Source organism: Castor canadensis, chromosome 7, assembly GCF_047511655.1.
Source record: "Castor canadensis chromosome 7, mCasCan1.hap1v2, whole genome shotgun sequence".
NCBI lineage: Eukaryota > Metazoa > Chordata > Mammalia > Rodentia > Castoridae > Castor > Castor canadensis.
The window spans coordinates 100703103-100724759 of NC_133392.1; the positions used below are offsets into that span (position 1 = coordinate 100703103).

The 21657-nt window shown below is 36.2% G+C and overlaps 2 protein-coding genes across 3 annotated transcripts in view; one reads left to right on the top strand and one right to left on the bottom strand.

Moving 5' to 3' along the window:
• Positions 1-21657, bottom strand: part of Tnni3k (TNNI3 interacting kinase) — a 316805-nt gene that overhangs the window by 51835 nt on the left and 243313 nt on the right. The gene's annotated exons all lie outside the window — the stretch shown is intronic.
• Lrrc53 (leucine rich repeat containing 53) lies at positions 5126-19663 on the top strand. Its single transcript, XM_074077949.1, is given in 6 exon segments — positions 5126-5168; positions 6174-6287; positions 8603-9418; positions 14640-15155; positions 17708-19264; positions 19267-19663. Coding segments are annotated over 6 exon segments (3309 nt in total). The 3' UTR covers positions 19530-19663.

Sequence of the window (21657 nt, forward strand, 5' to 3'; positions counted from 1 at the left end):
TTAGTAGGATGTTTTCCCGCTTAATATCTAGCCCTCCCTGAGGACAATGCTTCTCCCCAGAGCCTTCTTAAATGGAAGATGTTTTCTCTGGCATACTCCTTGCACCTCTCAGTTGTTGGGGATGGAGGTGGGGTAAGCAAGGGACTGTGCCTTCCTTGCTGTTACTGCTACTTCCAGATGGTTTTTCCCCTTGTCAGCATATTCCACTGAGATACTGTCCCTCATTCTTTGAAAGTTTTAACAACTGGCTCACTGTCATGGTCTCTCAGACTATTCTGTGCTTTTATTATTCATGCAATAGAATGATCCTTGGGTTCTTTTGCCATTCTTCTCCAATGAGTGTGTCTTCCTTCCTCATGTAGCACTCAGTTCTGGAGTTGTATCCTAGTCCCTACAAAGTCACTACTCAGTCACTACCAAGGCCTGCAGAGCCCTCATGTTCTCCCCCTTCCTAGTCTCTATCAGACACTATGGGCTCTGACTCCTTCCTTTCCAGCTCATGTTTAGAAACTTGACTCCAACAACTGTGTACCACAGTGGTACATCCAAGTCCATTTTACCACTTAAAAAAAGAAGAGAAACTTTCTATTGTGAATACTTTCAAATCTGCCCTAAGATATTCTTTCTTTCTATCTATCTATCTATCTATCTATCTATCTATCTATCTATCTATCTATCTATCATCTATCTGTATCTATCTAGCGATCATCTTTCTATCTACCTACTTACCTACCTACCTATGTAATCCCTCATTCCCTCTATTACTCATCTCATCAAGTTTTTACTGTCATCTCACTTTCCAGTTACCTACTTTAGATTTCATTGGCAATTATTTCCCATTATCTCTCCTTTCTATACAATCTAAACTCCCTGGCCCTCTCTTAAATTTTATACACTACTGAAAAAACTCCAAACTTGATTAAATTGGTCTTAGTTAGTTTTACTTAAAAATCATCACCCTATCACCCTAAATGGGCCTTTGGTATTGCCCAGAGAGCCTATTACATATTTTCAACCCACTCACTTGCCTATAACCCAGATGTCTATTTTGTACCTTGTCATCTCTCCTCAAACCTCTAGCTTCTACTGCTACACTTACCACCTTACCTGTGTCTAAACATACATAATCTGACTTCCCTTTTGTTCCTACAGATGAACTTTGTCTGCTTCTATATGAGATCAACTCATATTGCTGTGTACCCCGGCAATAGTTCTCCCTTCTATTTTTGCATAGATGATATTTTCTCTCTACTGCTTAATTCTGACTACCATACAGAAATACTATATAGTCTCTCATTTTAAAAACAAACAACAAAATAGAACTTGTGTGTGGACTCTTTCTCAACATTGAACATACTACTCCACTTCTCCGTTACCTTTATCCCAAAAGTGCTCTATAGAGTTTCCTAAATTTGCTGTCTCTAATTCCCTTCTTCCCAATCCCTCTACCCAAACAAGCTTTCTCCTACAACATTCTGCAAAACTTTTCTTATTACAGGTCCAAAGACCTCATCATTACTAAATTTAATGTTTAGTTTATATGCCCATCTCACTTGGGATAGCATTAAATAAGCAATCATTCCTCTGTAACTGAAACAGTTTATTCTTTTTCTAATTGTCTTTAAGGCCATCATTTTCTCAGTGTTTTTTTTTTTTTTTTTCCTCTCTGTTTGGCTTCTTAGCCTCAACTTTTGGTTCCATCTCTCCTCCTTAAATTTTGAATTGTCCCAGGACTTAGTATCAGAGTCTCTTTACTCTTATCAAGAATTAATTTGTTGAGGAATTAATTCAGCCTCATGCCTTTAAAAATCAGCTCTCAGATTTCTGACTTTTGACTGGTACTCCTGAACTCTAAACACACATACAATCAAACGCATTTACAGTCTTTCCTATTTCAATAAACAGCAAGTGTATCCTTCTATTAACAGAGACCCCAAAGCATAGAATGATGTTTTGACTTCTCTCTTTACCATATTTTCATCACCACCAGCAAATCACATTGATCTTATCTTCAAAATGTATCCAGAGTCCAAATGGTTGAGTAGCTTATATCAACTCTCTCACAGATAACACCTGTAAACTCTGGACAATATGTGAAAGACACTGGAGAGTGAATAAATTAGGTGGATTTTGGAGGGGAATAACTTAGAAAAAAGAAAAGACATGGAGTAAGTTTCCCATTTTTTTTTCTAAATAGCATTTAGTCTAAGAATAGACCACTTCTTAGGAAATAATTAAAATTCTGATAGTTTGCTTGCCTGAAGAAATAGAGGACAGAATTCAGGACAACCAGAGTATAATAGCTAGTGTTGTATAAAAAATGACCCCCAATTTCATGGTTTATGATAATGCCTTTTTTCATCTTACAGTTTCTGTGGGTCAGGAATCCACTAAAGATTAGCTGAGTCCTCTGCTCAAAGTCTCATCACCCCAAAATCAAGGTGTCAGCTGGCACTGTGACTCTCATTTGAGGTTCAAGGGTCTCTTTCAAGACCACTGATTGTTGGCAGAACTCATTTTCTTGTGATTGTATGACTCATGTACGTGTTTTCTTGCTAAGTTTTATCTAAAGATCACCCTCAACTTTTAGAGGATGACCACAGTTCCTTGCCATATGCACCCTCCCATAGGCAGTTCACAACATGGCTGTTTATTGTTTTCCTGCTAGCAAGAGTGTGTGTGTCTCAGACTATTTCCTCTGTGACCAGCTGGAGAACATTCTCTCTAGATAAAGGCTCACCTGATTAGGTCAACTTTACCTAGGACACTCTTCTTTTGCCATGTGATGATAGACTCATGGAAGTAATATCTCGTCATAATCACAGGTTGCATAGGAGAAGATTAGGCATGTGTGTATACCAGGGGACAGGAATCCTAGCAGCATCTGAAAATCCTGCCTCTCATATACAGACACTAGAGAGTGAGGTGGATCCTGGAGGAAGAAGCCCTGAAATCTGTGTGTAAACTCTCCCTAAATCTTTGGTTAACCACAGAACACATGAATGGGGCATACTCTCAGCAGCGTAGGTAGGGCTAAAACAGATGAATTAAGATTGCATTTGCTGCCCCCAAGTAAAGCATTGTTCTTACCATTTTTTTTCAGACTAGAAGTATCCAACTTTTACTCTCCATTTATGAAATTCACTGTACTCTGTAAAATCAACTCGTTAGTCACATCCATCTTAAAGCCTTGAAGTATTTGCACAAAATAATTTTTCATCTTTAGACTTACTACATTCTTCCTTGGATTATAACTAGGTATTTACATATCTATACCATTAGCTAGAAAGTGTTTTGAGAGTAAGTATTGGCTTATTTACAAATGTTGACCTATAATAGGCCAGCAGACAGGTTATTTGAGCTCAGGCTTGTTAAATTAAATTGCAGCATTAAAAGTTTAAAAAAATCCATTTTTAGTTTTTTAAGGAGCCTCTGTACTGCTTTCATTGTAGTTGAACTATTTACATTCCCACCAACAATGTATAATGGTTCCTTTTCCCCTCATCTTTACTCCTAGTCATATATCCAAAGGAATGTAAGACAGCATATACTAAAGGTACTTACACACCCATGTTTATTATAAAGCTGTTTATTATAGCTTTATTCAAAATAGCCAAGTTATAGAAACAGCCCAGATGCCCTAGAATGGTTAAATGGATTAAGAAAATGTGGTACATATATACAATGGAATATTATTCAGCCATAAAGGAGAATGAAATTTCATCATTCACAGGAAATGGATGGAGCTAGAGAACATCATGTTAAGTGAAGTAAGTTTCAGAAAGAAAGATCACATTTTTTCTCTCATTTGTGGAAGACGGATATAAATAGAAATACAAGCAATATGTATATATACATATATGTATATATATCCTGCTTCCAAAAGTGGAACTATTAGAGGAGGCTAAGAAAGGAAGAAAAAAAGAAAAGAATGATAGAGAGTGAAAAATATTGACGTATATCACATCTGTGTAGAAACAAGACACAATGAAACACACAGAAAACTGTTGGATAATATAGGGTAAGGGAAAAGAGGGAGGGAGAGAGTAATAGAGGGTTTGACTGATTAAAGTACAATACATTTGCAGGTGAAATACCAAGGCAACACAGAACAATGAACAGACACATAAGCAATGAATGACAGGAATGTAATACAGGTCATATTAAGGGGAAGGTACTAAGGGGAAGGGGAGGATAAATGACAAAAGGTAAAGGAGGGTGAATATGGTTGAGGTACTTTCTATTCATGTGTGACTATGGAACATTGAAACCTGTTGAAGCCATTTCAGGAAGGGGAGTGAGAGAAGACTGTAAAACTATCATATACTAATAAAAATGTTTTAAAAATAAAATAAATCTAGAATCTGTCTACCTGTCATCCTTGGTCAAAACCATGTCATTGCTACAATTGCCTTCTAACTATAACTATTTTTTGCTGCTTCTTTGTTTATTTAAAATTATGTTCCCAATACAATAGTTAAGGTGATCATTTAAGCATGTACTTCAGATCAAGTAATGCCACTCACAAAAATTACTTCGTATCTCATTTGAATAAAAAAACCAAAGTTCTTGTATTCTTTCTTAAGGCACAAGAAACCAATCCCTGCAATCCTCTAAACTACTTTTCCTCTTGCACACTCCAGCCTGGCCACACCAGCTGAGCCAAACACATCCTCAGGGACTTTGTGCTTGCTATTTATTCTCTCCACCAAGGCTTACTGAACTTTGCCTTCTGTAGGTCTACTTCAATGGTCATTCATCAGAGAATCCCTCCTGGTCTACCATATTAAGAACCTCCAAGCTAATGCTAGCTCTTGTTCTTTCTTTTATGCCATAGAATCAAATGACTTAATATCTGTGTTCATAATATTTACAATTTATGTCTCTCCATAGAATGAATATATACGCCATGAGGGCAGTGACTTACGTCCATAGCTCTATGTTCCATGAGCAGGGCCTTACATCCTGAAGGTGCTTTAGAATACTTTTGAACTAATGATAGAATTAATAATTCTATGTTTTCTGACATTTTATTTTGTTTGCAGACTACCGTACTGCGTAGGTAGGGTGCTTTATTACAATCTATTTCATATATTTTTGCTTAAAAAAATTAACTTCACCAGGTATGGTGGATCATGCCTGTAATCCCAGTCATGTTGGAGACCAAGGTGAGAGGACCATAGTCTGAGACTATTCCCAGGTAAAAGCTCAAGACCCTATCTGAAAAATAACTAAAGCAGAAAGAACTGCAGGTATAACTCAAGTGGTAGAGTACCTGCCTTGCAAGCACAAGGTCCTGAGTTCAAACACCAGTAGTGTCAAAAAAAAAAAAAAAAAAACAACCAAGGAATACATTATAAATTAATGGTCCTTTGGTCAAAAATTAAAATGGTATTAATATTTTGTGAGAGGAGTTGATAAAACAAAAATAATGCTAAAATTTAACCTTTGCTGAATTCATAGAGCATCTCATTTAACTCTTACAATACTCTGTACTGTAGTGATTTATTATTTTTATTTATTATTACACATGAAAAGGTAGAAAATAAGAAAAATGAAATAATTTCTCAAAGACACTATAGCCAGTAAATAACATAGCTGAATTCAAAACAAAATAAAGGTATGATCTTAATCTTCCTTTACACCCTCTTCCTAAGTGTGGCATTTAAATCTGTAAAGAGTAAAATAATTCAACAGTAATTATGTAGATTACAGAACCTTAGATATTAGCTTCTGCATAGCAGACAGAATCCAACATTGAAGTTAAAAGACTCAGTTAAATACCACCAGCTATGTGGCTTTGAATGACTAGTAATCAGTCTGAACTTCAGTTTGCTTAGCCTTAAATTGGGTTGTAGAATTAAGAGGTCTAAGTGTAATGATTTGTCAAAGCTTACAAACTGTAAAGTGTTTTGCAAAGTCACTTAATTTGTTTAGTAATCTGTACTAACATAGTTGTGAGCTCTCTGAATTTATGATCAAATGCTTTAACATTTCATTCTAAATTCTGTATAAAACAAGGATTCTAGCCATTTAACTGGCATCTTGTGAGAACACCAAGGTGCTCATTAAAAAGCAGAAATCATAAAAATGCCTCAGGAGCTGTATGTACTGCAACCATGAATAATAAATGCTGGCATTACGATGTGCATTGCCCTCTGCTTTCTTTTCAGGTGGACGGCTTGTACTCTTTGCCACCGTGCTGCGGTTGGTGGCAGCTTGCCCTGCGTCCTGTATGGTGTGTGCCAAAGATGTAACCCTCTGTCACCAGCTAACCTATATAGTAGGTAATAAAATTAATTACTCTAAAAGGCAGTGTTCAGTGTACCTGGAAAATTCATTGCCATACCTTTTATTGTATGGACTGTTTTCTGAACTCAGCCTGAAAAATGCAACCTTTAAAAAAAAAGCAGCCTTTTTTCTCTTTTTACAGTGACCAGAGACTGTTAACATTATTTTATTTTCCTATTCCTGGTGGTCTCAACCAGTATGTTTTTAAGACCTTCAGAAGTAACATGTATTTTTATTGTCAATATTTTTGGGGACCATTTCAGGCTAGCTACATCAAAAAATGAAAATTTAGATTACTTTAATTTTATTTTTGCCCATATTTTGTTTAGATTTGAACACTTCCACCAGCTGAAATATAAATGAATCAGAGCTCTGAACTGCAATTGTTCAGCATTAGTAAGATAAAGTGATGTACCAGTGAAACAGATTATTATCAAAGTGCATCTCATTTTGAAAGTCTGGTCTTTTTTTATTGGTGGTAAATGAGCTGTAGAAATGCTAACAAGAAACACTGCCTGTATTCATTACATATTGGTTGCCTAAGTCAACAATTTAATAAGACACCTTATTAACAAATTTGAGGAGAATGTGATTTACATCCTGATATACAAGAAGAGATAAACAAGCTATAAGTTCTGCCAATGGTAAAATTTCAGAAACAAGTCTGAGTTATGATAGAATGGACAAAGATAATTTCCTTCATTTCTAAATTCTCAAGACTCTGTGAGAATTAGGAGGTAGACATTATCATCATCTCTGACAGGAGATAGAAAGTTTCAGGGATCATTGGTGTGTATATTCACAGTCAGTATTGAAAACACTTAAACACACTAAATTCCCACCCTCTAAAATGGATTTCTTGACTTCACTACATTTTTTTTTGCCTGTGTGTGATCAAAGATAGTTGATGTCTGTAAGGAACAAAAATTTCTCATCTTCATTGCTATACCTCTACATATTCCTCATTCACAGAATGTCACATGTGTGAAGTTAGATTTCATAAACACAGAAAGGCAAATGGATGACTTGTGAGTAGTTTCTGTCTTCTTCCAGACAAGAAATAATTGACAGAAACAATAGCTTGCTCATTCAGAGTTGACAAATCCCAAAAGGACTAAGGACCCATGAAAACAAAATTTCTCCATCTCTTATCAAAAACAATGATGAAAGGAACAAAATGCCAAACTGGCCAGAATTAATAAAATTCAAATAATCTTTAACAAATGCCAAAAAAAACAAAAAAACTATCCTGATGTAAGCTTGCTTGTGCTGTAGGGAGAGAAGCAATTCTTCCAAAAGAAGGCACTCTGAGAATCCTTTGTCTCTTACATTTTTTTATCTCTTTGTTTCAGCTTTGCAGTCTGAATTTCCAAAGGGAATTGTGATTTGCTTCCCCTATGGCTGACTGTTCTAATATCACCTGTAGACCTCCCAGGGACAATGGACTCCTTCATTCTTATGACACTGTCATTTGCAGTCAAAACAATTTTAGCATGATAAAGATGTGTTACAATAACTCCTGATTATAATACATCTTTATTGAGTTAAAACGCTTTGATTTCTAATGACAGCGCAGTGATAGCTCTGAGGTGATTATAGTGAAGGAATTTAACAGTTGGAAGCCCTTAGTACCACCTGTCATCCCATGATGGACTTCATTGGAGGGAACAGATACAAGACAGGAGGCCAAGATGGCCCAGACTGTAATGAGAACCCCACTGACAGATCCTCGGGTTGTCTGGAGAGAATATAGATCCTTACCAAGTTGCCAACTTTTAGCCTAGAGCAAAAAAGCAGAAACCAACGCTCTTTCTCACTCCCCACTCCACCCCACACCTTTATGTTTGAGAGAAAAGATGATTGACTTTACAGCATAAATATACATTGCCATTGCCAGTGGAAAACTGCTTATGAAGCTCAGATTCAAGCTTGGTGCTTATGTGAATCTGCATGGAGCAGCAAAGCTGGAACAGGTCAGGACATAGCCTCAGAGGGAGGAAGCCCAAAAAACCCACCTTCAAAATCGTATCAATGAGGATAATCCCAAACTCTGAATTAAATTTGACAACTTAAGGAACAGATGGTTTTATGCTTCCCAAACAAACATGTCAGAGTGAGGGAGAATATAAAAATCCATCATTCTGATAAATAGCCAGCTTCCTCTTAAATTTAGATGTTAGGGAATCATTTTCATTTTGTGTATTGTTCCTAATCAGATGATGAGATTGTTCAGACAATATTGATTCCCCACATTTTCCACTGTGCTCCTCTTCTATCCTGCTTCTATAGTCTGTGCTTTTCTTTCCCACAGCATCCCCTGTGACCACCAGGGTTCTGATTGTCACCGATGGATACCTCTCCTCTGTAGAGAGCACAAATCTGTCTCTCTTATTTAATCTTTCCCTGCTCTCCCTGAGCAGAAATGGTACCAAGGGTGTTCAGGAAAATGCCCTGTTTGGCCTTACAAAGTTGCAGACACTGTTGCTAGAGCACAACCACATTTCCAATTCTTCTCTGGCTGATCATACCTTCAGCAGGCTGTACAGCCTGCAGGTGCTGGTGTTGAGCAATAATGCTCTCCACACTTTGAGAGGGGCCTGGTTCCACAATACCAGGGGCCTGATCTGGCTCCAGCTGGACGGCAATCAGATCACTAACCTCACAGACAGTTCTTTTGGAGGCACTGATCTCCACAGTCTCAGGCATCTGGACTTATCTAACAATTTTATTTCCTACATTGAGAAAGATGTCTTCCGGCCCCTCCCTCAATTGCAGGAAGTGGACCTTTCCTGGAACAAGTTGGGCCATATGCCGGATGTTTTCACTCCACTGAAGCAGCTAAGCTTTCTAAGCTTAGAGAAGAACCAGTGGAGCTGCGCTTGCGATCTCCACTCCCTGGCCCACTTTTTAAGAAACTACATTAAGTCTTCTGCTCACATGCTCAGGAATGCCAAGGATCTAAATTGTCAGTTGTCCACCCCGGCTATGGCCACTGTGAAGAGTATGCTGAGGCTGTCTGAGACCAATTGTGACTCCAAGGCTCCCAACCTCACTCTGGTTCTAAAGGATGGACGTCCCCCTCTCCCTGGACAGGATGTGGCCCTGATAACAGTCCTTGGTTTTGCAGGTATGCCAAGAAGAAAAGTGCCTGCCTCTTTTCCCTTCTCTTGTCCATATTTTCAAAGTGTACTAAATGATGCTCTTGTAGGAAACTGGGGAGATTTTCTGAGATTATGGAAGGGAGAGATTGCCAGTCTTTGTGGAAAGGTGTTAGCTGAATTGGCACAGGACATAAGAATTTCCTTTTTTCAGAAAAGCCATCTAACACAGAAGACAAGGCCCTGGAATTCAAGAACTGGTATAAGTAGCATTATAATCATGAGTAAGGTACCTTTAGACTTCAGTTTTCCTTTCTGTAATGCAGGAATAATATCTATGTATATTTCATCAGTCATTTACCAAAGAGTACTGGAGCATTTATTATGCTACGTGGAGACAGCTTACAAATCTGATGAAACATTGACTTTTTCTTCAAGCCACTCACACATATGTGCCTTTCTGTGGTGCAGTAGCAGTGAGAAGGCTTTGCAGGGCCATGAGAAGATATGATGATGACAATCACAAGCATCTTAATCTATAGGGCTTCAATAGGGCAGTAGGGGAGTTCATGAGTTCTGCAGTTAAATTGCCCAGGTCTGAATCCTGGTTCTTACTTTCTATGTGATCTGGGGAAAGTTATTTCACCTCTATGTACCTTTGTTTGAGGATTTTGGAGGACTTCTGTTAATTCAACTCTTTCATAAGCTTGGCCAACACCTACCCAGGTCGACTAAGGAAATATTGTTTATTTTTAATATCCAACCCTCCAATCTTTAAATAATAATTTAAAAAATTTAAACAGTGCATTGCCTGTCATTACATCTTACTTGATAAAAGTGATGGCAATAGCTGAAGACCAAAAGTCTTTGAGTTTTCTTGAGTTAAGTAACTTGATGTATGTGCTTCACCATGTTCTCAAGTGAATGGTGAAAATCTGCCTGTGAGTAAGGAGGGTAATGAGTTTTGTGTGTGTGTGTGTGTGTGTGTGTGTGTGTGTAGTACTCCAAAGCTGGAAGACTAGAGACCCACAAATGGCACCCAGGACTAAAGAAATGTGTTTGGAATACAAGCTATAAATAATTATTCAATAACAGGTTTTCAGTGAATTAATTGGACATGAGCTTTATAATTTCTGACAGTTATACTTTTAATCAAGATAGATAGAGACCAGCATCAGGTCTAGACAATAGAACAACCACCATCAGTAATCAAACTCACTTGAAAGGGAAACCAAATCTTCCCAGAAAGGTAAATTGTTTTAAAAGCCATGTAACCATGTCAGTAATTATATGTGCTAAGAAATAATTTGCCATAAATGACAAAAGTGATATGGCAGCAAGCAGTTTTTACTTAAATGTGCTTCTTAGAATACTAGTTCTGGTGGATAATTAATAAGTATTCCAGCAAAATACGCACAGATGCACAGACAAGTGATGAGTTATGGACTCAAATAGGTTTGGGCAATGCTAGGTTAAGTGATGTGGAATGGACTTATTTGCTGCAGCATTTCTGAAAGCCTTGCATTTTCTAATGGACATTCTGAATCTTTAGAAGGATTATATAATATGGAATATTTCTAAAGCTTATTTAACCCTGAACACCCCTCCTTTTTTCTTATACACTACTTTATTGAATTAGTGTTCTATTGGATACTATTTTGGAAATATTTCAATATAATGTCTTTTATTTGTATTTTAACATATATATATAATATTCAGAAATATATTTTGCTAAGTTAACAGCTCTTTGCTAGTATAGAGATAAAATCAAATTCTGGAACATTCCAAAGATTTTTGTCAAAGTTATAAAAAGTTAATATATATGGACATATTCTGATAAATTATTAATATGATTATGAATATGATTGAGTTTTAGTGTAAAATTTCTATACTAATGTATCTTTCATCAAAAAAAGTAGAGTTTTTTTTATCAATTTGCTCTTCCTTTTGAAGTGAAAATATCGTGAGATTTTTGTACCTCTAGGTTGTAGAAAAAGACATATAACCATAATTTTGTCTATGAGTCCACTTTATTTTTCATCTATAGCTAAGTCATCACAATTCTAAGGAAGTAAATAATCATATTTGGTGAATTTGAAACTAATCAGTAGTTATTTAGCACCTCTTCCTATTCTGTGACCTGGCAAATGAAAAGCTTCCATGAAGCTGAATATTTTTCTAATGCTTCCGTGAGAAATTATCATTTTTTTTTGCATCTATTTTTTCCCAACTCAAAAGATTGTTACAATACTTTTTCAAAAGTAGAAACAATGTCATGGTAATGAAAACACAAACATTTTAAGATCCTGTTTAGCCTACTTGCAAATTTCTTTTGCTTTCTGCCCTAAAGAAAAGTGACCACACCTGAGTGGTAATGGGGTGTAGCTAAATCTCAAACATCAGCAGTAAGAAGCAAGTGCATCCTGACCATTAGACACAATTAGAGGAGAAAGTCTATCCTATGATCAGATTTCGCTTACTCTCCTGTCACTGACTGATACGTGTCTTTAAGAAAATTTAGGACTTTTTTATTTGCTTTAGCAACTGTATGTCATACAAAATATTCTCTTAATGATTTATTTGGGAATTTATTTTTTTCCTACTAGTTGAGTCTTCCAGGACCAATATAGCAGTACAAAATCTAAACCATAGCAACAGCAGTGTTATGGATTGGATCTCAAATGTACCCTCAAGGCTCATATGCTAAACGCTTGGTCAGGGGCCCATGGTGCCATTGGGTAGGGTTGGAACCTTTAGGAAGTAGAGCCTAGAGAAAAGAAGTTAGATCACTGGGGGCATGCCTTTTAATGGGATATGGGACCTTAGTCTTGTTCTTACTCTTTGTTTATTTGCTGCCATGAAGTGGCCAGCTTTGCTCTACATACATTCCCTGCCATAATGTACTGCCTTGCCACAGACCCAAAACCTATAGAAACAACCAATCATGGATTGAAACTGTGAACCAAAATAAGCTTTTTCTCCATATAAGTTGATTTTCTGAGGTATTTTGTCACAGCTACAGAAAGCTGACTAACAAAAATAGTAATCATAAGCAATACAATGACCATTTATTGAACTCTACGATGTCAAAGCACTATAGTAAGCATATCATCCATATTATATCACTTAATGCTGAATAGTATTAATTATACCTTTTTAAGAAAGGAGGAGAAAAAAGATTCAGAGATATTAGAACACATCCAAGAAAAGTGTCTGTACAGAATTTGAGTGCTGAGTTTTCTTGTTCCATATAAGAAATATGGAGGGCTTGCGGAATGGCTCACGTAGTAAGAGTACTTGCCTAGCAAGCGTGAGGCTAAGTTATCAGTGCTGCCAGAAAAAAAAAAAAGAAGAAATATAGAATGTTTAAAAATGTTATTATTTTGTATAGTTTTAGCATATTAAAACATAATTCTTGTTTGAAATAACCTATACTCTAAGTACTGGCAACAAAATGGTTATTATCTCATTTTTGCTACAAGTTTAAGAAAATCTGTACCTTTAATAAAGATTAAGTTATTTCAATATGTTATAGCACTTTCTGAGAGTGTGTTATTAAATAAATTAAAATAGGTTTATAATATTTCAAGATCTGGTGAATTATACAATGGTTGGAGAATTTTACCAAAAACTGCTGTTCTCTTTGCTTAATCTTCATCTGTAATAGAAAAAAGTGAAATGATTGTGCCTTGTACCCTCTATTTTCTTTCACATTCAAACGTATCATGTTTTCTTGTCACTAATAGAGAGAACCAGGCATGATGCAGTCAATTGATGAGTCTAGTATTCCAGGATTATCCCACTCACTGTCCTTATCTTCAGAAGAGGGAACTGAATTGCCCCAAATCACAGCAAGTACAGGCAGACGTGGACTTTAAACGCAGACCTTCTTGCTCAATCTGTATTGACGCCGTATCTTCATGGTTGCCATTTTGGTGATTTTTAAGGTTAGACAAACCAGCACTTTCATTATCAGAACTCAGAAACTGAATTCATTTATTTATTTATGAATATGTAACAAACATTTCTGGAGTACCTTCTTTGTACCAGAGTTATGGGCACTAGGGATGGAAGATTAAACAAACAGATCTGAAAAGGTCTGTTTCCTCATGGTGCTTAGTTCTAGCAGGGGAAGACAGACAGAGATCAGGAAAAATGAATGAGTAAACACAATCTTATACTGTTATAAATATTAAGAAACAAAGAAGATAACTGTGATAGATAAGTGCTTGGGATATGACTAAGACTTTGACTTGAACTTTTATATGGTTGCAGATGCTATTATTCAAGTTAGGGAAAATGAGGTATAAGAGGAGGAGAATGTGCACTTTGGTTTAAGAAACACTACCCCTTATGGTTTTACTCAGAGGACAAGCTATGCCTACATAGTACCTGAAATGATAGTACCAGGACATCTGAAATTAGATGTCATTCATTTTATCATGACCGTTCATAACAGGGAGTGATCATTGCAATATGGGGGAAAAACAGCAAAAGCATCCAGAAATTTGGAGGTACTGATTTAGACTTTAAAGGATAAAATACAAATAATCAGAGACAGGAGAAGGTGTTAAAAGCATCATTATGACCATATGCAAAGGCTAAAAGTATGTTTCAAGCTAAATGAATTAAACAGTTTGAAATTCTCAAATGTGGGCAATAATGAAAAATAAGGCTAGGAAGGGAGGCAATGGCAAGATTGTGCTGAATCTTGAACGCCATAGAGTTTGGCCTTTTTTGCTAATGAGAAGTCAATGAGCTGGGCAGGTGGCAAATCTTTACGGATGATTAAAATATGGCAACAAGATATAGGATAATATAAATTTTAGGGGGAAGAGGTAAGGGTATATGAGGCTTTCAGGGTGTCTAGGCTATTTTTTTATTAACTGTGAAAATAAAAAGCAGGAAATTAAGAATTAAACTGTTTTTTCATAGGCAGAAAAATAATTTTAACCAGGAATTATTTTATTTTGAATGAACTGCAGTCTATTTCTTTCTCTACTAAAGAAATCCCAAATGGTGTTGTTATAATTTTTAATATATATAAAGAGAGCTCCAAATTGGAAAGCAGAACAATGTCAATTAAAATAGCTTCTGTCTGGCCTGATATTTTCCGAAATGGTGATGGACTTCCCACTCATTCTGATGCCCTTTAAGCCATTAACCTTTATATTTGTGGGTTGCACATTTGGTGATTTATATGTTCCTTTCTATGATGTTATCTTTTAATGGTCTCTCTATTTGTCACAGGAGCTGTTGGTCTCACTTGCCTAGGTTTAGTTGTATTTAACTGGAAACTCCAACAAGGCAAAGCAAATGAACACACATCAGAAAACCTTTGTTGCAGAACTTTCGATGAATCCCTGTGTGCTCATGAGGCAAGAAATTACCACACCATGGGATACTGTAACTGCCACTTAACTCAGGAAAACGAGATAAAGGTCATGTCCATTGTGGGGTCCAGAAAGGAAATGCCACTTTTACAGGAAAGCAGCCATCAAGCAACATTGGCCTCTGAGTCCACAGACCTTGACGGATCATTTAGAAACCTGAAAGGGAAGGACCATGGGGCAGACAGCACTTTCTTTTGCCTAGATGGTAGATTGCTGCAGTCAGGATGCTCAGAGACTCCCAGGAATAGGGCAGCTTTTAATGATGCAGGATCAGTTACAAAACATTGTCCAAAGAGAGGTGAAAAGCTAAGGAATCTCAAGCCTTTAGAAGTACAGTCTCAAACTCTACCACTGCATGTAACAAGAACGATAGGTGAGTTCATCTTGTTCTAGAAAATTCCAATCTGTTTAATTGCCTTGGAAGGAGGGAACCACTTTTAATTTCCTCAACAGAGAAGTGCTATAAAAATCACTGTAGCAGCAGTGTATCCCTCCTCTAATGATCTAGATACTGGACCTTTTTCTCTTACTATCTTTCTTTGCATGTGTGTGTGTGTATGTTTGGAATGAAGTGTAGATGGTGCATCCCATGAATTCAGAGTACATTTCCTGTCTACTGAAAGGGAACACCTAACAATTTTTTTTTAAAGGAAAGAAGCCTTTTAAATAGCAATATTGTTGTTAGGATTTATGGGAGGGTCTCAGCTTTCATTCGAACATCTTTTGAGCATGAATGCCAATTCTGCAGTAAGCAACCTTCTCAGAGCATGACATATTAGAAGAATGGGCCTTCTATTGCTAGTGATTGATTTCAGGAATGATGTCAAGAAACATACTTTGCTTGCTGAGCCGTCAAGGATGATAACTTCCCAGTTCAGGGAAAGTCAGGACTTAATTCATTGTCCCATGTTGAGAGCCAAGTGAATCTGGCCATGACATCTAACCACTGTACATAGGCAATGTCATTATTTAGGTGAAGGCAATGAATTAAATGTCTTCCTTTTTCTTCCTGAACACTGAGGCGATGGTTTTAGGCTCTGCAGTGAAAAGTTTTGACAGCTGCTCTGTAAAGAGGTTCCTGTCACTTATTTGAATTGGCTTACAACAAACAATTGGTGCAGTCAATTCCTATCATGGGGGATCTGGCAATAAGAATGGATTTGGGAACAACTGGTTAAGAATGAAAACTGTATTATTTCATGTGTGGTATAAGGTAGGATGTGAGTTTATTTGACTACATTCCTCATACTTCAGTTCTTGACAGTTTCTGGGGGCTGATGATTTGACTCAAGAGCGAGAGATGGCCAAGGAAAGAAACATCTGCCATAGAAACCAGATAAGATTGGTTTTATTTTATGGAAAAAAAAAAAGCACTTAGCCTTTCAGTTTCATTTTAGTTTTTAACTTTGTCCAAAGGTTTAACTTCTCCATGGGAAACTTCTAAAGAGAATGTGGTTTCTTAACCATTTACAAACCAGTCCCCTGTTTTGCACAGAGAATATTGGTTTGTCAGATCAGTACTTTTAAGAAACATTTGAAATTCTGCAACATGTTTAGCGTTGTACTATAGAGCTGGACAAGGCAGGTACTTGAGGAGAAAACAGTCAAGGCCGTACTTGCTCCAGTAGAGATGTCAGTAAGGAGGCAGTGTCACTGTATTTATGCCTTGTAACTTGGAAATACAGAATTGTAGACTTTCAGAGTAGAGAGAGGACTCTAGAAATGCTCTAATCTAATCATTCTTATTTTTTATCTTAGAGTTGCAGAACTCTCTGAGAATCTGATAAAGGCCACAAATTCTTTCCCTAGTATAATTTGAATACTCACATAGAGTTTCCATCTAATTCAGATGTCCAATATCCAAAGAATAAGTAGTTTCTCCAAGGTCACCCACAAAGTTAGTGGCAGATCTTAGATTTTATGTAGATGCTAGTCTGGGGCTTAGTTCACCCCTTCTTTTTTCCACTGAATAGAAATACTTCCTTCTTCCTCTGAATAAAATAATTTCATGAAACAGGAGGAAGTGCACTGATTAAATATAATTTTTAATGTAATATTCATTGTGGTTAAGAGGATATAATTTAATGTCAAACAGCCCTAGGTTGAAGTTCCAATCATATCACTTAGCTGATGTGTAACTGAAGAAAAGATCAACCCCTCTAAACTTGTTTCTTCATCTGTAAAAGTTATAAGATAGTAGTACTTTTCTTATAAGTTGCAAATTAGATAGTGAAAGTATTAATATTTAGCACAATGTCTACCTCTATGTACACAATTAATGAAATTATTATTTTCATTAATATTAATCAAAATGTGTCAATATATTTATCTATACCATTTAAAAGTCTCATTAAACAAATGAGCCTACTCATTAAACAAATATTTAATTAATATTTTATTAAGTTATAGGAAATAAAATAATGCACTTCTGCTTTCAGTGAGTCAACAAATATTTCTTTTTTGTTGTCTAGATTATTCTGTGTTTGAGACATGAGCATTACTTAGTACTGCACTCATGTTCTTCCCAACATTTGAGGTGCAAATAGGAAATGAATGCAGAAAAATTGCTGTCATTTGAAAAGGATCCAGATATTATCCATCTTTAAAGCTAACACCTAACCTCAATATGTACAACCAATACCTAATTTCAGTATGACAAAAGATGAATAGCATTAATATTTCTAATCCTACAACTTCTAAATTAGCATTACAGCTGACTGAAATGTGGCCACATAGAGTGCCATGATAAGCATACCAAACTGTCAAATGTTCTTTGTGGGTTTGGCCAAAAATTAGGAACTATCCAAAAATTGCCATAATCAGAGGTGTCATTGTTTGCACTTTTCATAAAGTACCTAAGCATCTGTTTGGTTGGGGTAGTAAAACTCTGCCCAGTGCTAAATTCCTGTATTTATTGTTCAGCAGATATCAGCAGTGACACATTTAGAAGAAGATATGCAACATCCACTTCAGCCTTGGCAAGAGAAAGTCTTGAAAGGCATTTAACAAATGAATCATGGCAGCTTCCAATAGAAAAAGAAGACAATGGCCTACAACCTCACAAGCAGAGATATTTTATTATAAGCTCATCATCCAAGCCTTGTGAACCTGAAGAGCCCTATGTACAAAAGATCTTATACAAACATAGATCAAAATATGATGATCCTTGTGGACTGTTAAAATGGAGCAAGCCTAGATATATTCAGCCAAACCACTCCCTTATCTGTAAATATATGCTGTGTGACCAATTTCAAGATTATATGAAAAAAAATAAACCAAATGGTAGAGAGCATCCAAAGTCTAAGAAAGAGCAAATCCAAATTAACACTGCAATAGAAAAATTCCTTATGAGTGAGGATAACATAGATTTATCAAGATTATCAACAAAAATCAAGAAAACATATTTTACAAAGAGGGCCAGCTTCCATGACCCTGATTTAGCAGCAAAAAAGAGTGTGGTACCACCCAAAACATCAACCCACCTGAAACAGCAGAAAAATCAAAGTAACCAACTGACCACTTTGGATGTCAAAAAGGAAGGAAGAAAATGGTTTACCGATTCACAGATTCTGAAAAAGAAGAGAATTAGGCAATCTGATCTCAAAGGGAAATTTAAAGGACGCAATTTAAGGATAAAATTAAATTTACACCCTTTTAGAAAAGTCAGAGTTCATCCAGAACAATCTTTGCCAGAACTTCAAAAGAAGCATAAACAAATACTTTTACCTTCTAAGAAGTTACCTAAAGCATCTAAGGAAAAAAACAAAATAAAGCTCGTGTCTTCTGCAGATTTTCCTCAACAACTAGAGAGTAACAACCGTATAAAGCTCACTTCAAAAAGGTTTGCTCTCAAACATGCCCCAAAGCAGACCAAATATTACAAAAATACTGAAAATGCCCCTCTCCTCAGTGCTAACAACTTGTCTGTACACAGCTCTGTAAAGAGCAAGTGTTGCCCTGCTGGTCATATCCCTAATGGAAATTCATCAGTATTGCTTCAGCCTACACCCAGGGAAGCTAAGCACAGACACTCACACTTTCAGTTCTCAACTGAGCAAGTGCAAGATGCAGCTCAGCTCAAACGGGAATTTCCTGGTAATTTACCAGCCACTTGGGAAAATACAGGAAATAGTGTTTTACCATCTCAACATCCCATGGGGGTTACTGACCAAGGGGCAACAGAGCCCACTGAGCACATGGATCAGAACAAGCAAAAAACCAATGAGCGAAACCAATTTTCTTTGTCCTTGAGGAGAGAAACACATCTTATAGGTATCCACTTGACTGACACCTACAACAAGGAATGTACTTTAGATCAGAATCAAGCTTTACAGCATGAAGAACAAAACTCAAGTCATGAACAACTTCGAAATGAAGAAAAAACATTAAGGAGAGAATCCAAATCATCACATCAAATTGTAGAATATTGTATTGTGAACAAGGAAGGCAATGATGTAGGAAAAAATCTTCCTAACACAGAAACTTAGATTCCTCTCTCATTCCCTGGACACAACCCAAGAACAACCTACCATTTATGATGACAAATTCTATTCCATACCAAAATAGAACAGAGCTTCCCAAAGATATCAATACTTCTCTTAGTAGTCAAGCTATTTGGCATCTCACCAACAGCAGTGAAAGAGAAATCAACAGCACAAATTCATTGCCCATAAAAGACAGCAATGAAGCACTGGAGATAAAACTAGTAGGGAAAGAAGAGAAAAATACACTGATGAAAGCAAGATAAATTTAGTACATTGATTTGAGCCATACAAATGACCTTGAAAAACATCACAAAGGGCAACAAATGTAGGAAAATAGGAAAAGTGAAAAAAAAAATGTATTGCACGGTTTGAGGTATCCAACAAAATAAATATAACACTGCACATAGACAAGGGGCAAGTGAAGTGTTCTCCCTTTTAACAGAGTTAAAAGACATTAGATTTAAGGCAGAAAACAAGGTGCCTCTAATTCTTAGCAAAACATATGAAGCCGAAAACTGTTTCAAGCTCTCTACTGCATCTACCATCTGTTGAATATGCTAATACAGCACCTTTAGAAGCAGAGTAGAGTGAATAGTGAAACTCAAATAATAATCATTTTCTACTTTAGTTCTCATCAAAAGTTCCCACAAACATGTCCTAGTCTTTGCATGCATTTAAAATACATTATATGGAGAAGGAAATCCTCAATAATTCTTCATTATCAATAAAATAGAGGTTCACAGTTAAATCTAACACAAAAATAAAAGATGGAGTGACAGGATATATTTGATACAATTAACTAAGCGTACTTCTTCAAGGAATGGGAAAATAAAAAAAGCTCTGTTTACTCATGAAAAAGCAACCAAATTAAAAAAAAAGAGCTCAAACAAATGAAAGACTAAATATGAAAGACTAAAATGTGAAAAAAGCACTTCATGTTTGATGCTTATTTTATGGAAATTGGTATACGTGTCTCAATTAGTGGTATTACAATAGTGCTTTCTACAGACGATTATATGTTCATCTTTGTGTCTGATCTGTTTTCCTAATTATGGTATGAAAATAAAAATTTAGTAGCTTGGTTTGTTAACTGTAGTAAAGCTGATATGCATGTTGGTGTGTTTTATCCATTTGCAATTTTTCTGTTGATAATTATCCTAGATCTTAAGTAGAATTCTTTAAAACATGTTCTCTTAGAAGAGAAAAAAAAATTAAGGATTTTTCAGGGGTAGCAGCATGGTTCTGTAAAATCTGCAAAATCCTGAAAATCCACTAGGTGGAGATCTCAGCTGCAATCATTTCAGAACATGCAGGGATTCAAGATCAACACAATGGAACATGAACAAAAGGAAATTTAACAAGCTTTATTGCCAATTGTTATTAATATAAGATTTTGAAAACTAACCCATTAGCATGTAGCTTTCAGGGTTTGATCTCTTGAGTTTAGCATGCTGCTACTGTTTGGTGTGGAGTACTCCTTCTTGTGCAGAGGAATTAAATGTGCTTATAAAAAGTGGGTTTAAAGCAATGACAGAATAAACATCTTTAACCCAAAGTCACATTTATTTTAAAAGTCTAGATATACTCAAAAATTTTAATATTGATACCCCAGTGAAATATTTAAAGCATATCTTCACAGTATAATGTTATAATATTTCATATTTCTTAGAGAGAGGGAAAGGTTAAAAAGGAAACAATCTTCCTCGTTTCCCATCTCTGTATCTGAATAGGTCTCTGCATATTTATATCAATACTTGTAAAATACAGCTTAAAGGATAACTAGGACAATGTAAATACTGCTTGTATGTCCTTCCTATCTTCTTTTCCCTTTAATATTCAGAATTGCCTGTAAATGGTATAACTTTCTCATTTTGAAAGTCCTATTCTTCTTCCTTTTTTTCTCACCAAATTCTGAACTCTCTTTAAACTTTAATTCCTGACCCCTCTATTTTTATTTGGCCTCCTGCCTTAGCTGAACTCCTATGCTATCTGTCTTCCTCTCCTGATTCCATTCTATTTGGTTAAATACCTTTAAGGGTAGAAGAGCATCTATATCAACATCTTGCATATCTTTGTATATCAGGTTACTTTTTTACTTTGTCTCTGTAGCTATCTTTCCCTTTACTTTTTCTATTTTTTTTCCTTTTAAAGCACTGTTGCTTTCTGGTAGAGTCCTCAGTTCTGTTCCCTTTCTCACTGTCAACAATATCCAGGATCTGTGAGGGCTTAATGCTTATTCTTGGTCACCAGCTGACCCTCAGAAGGCTGCGATGACAATTCTCCTGGACACTTTCCTCTCTTCCATTTAAAAAACCCAGTCTTTCACTTCTTATGCTTTCTTTGAAGTACCCTTGCCCCTGAATCCCCATGGTAACCATTGTCTGTGTTACA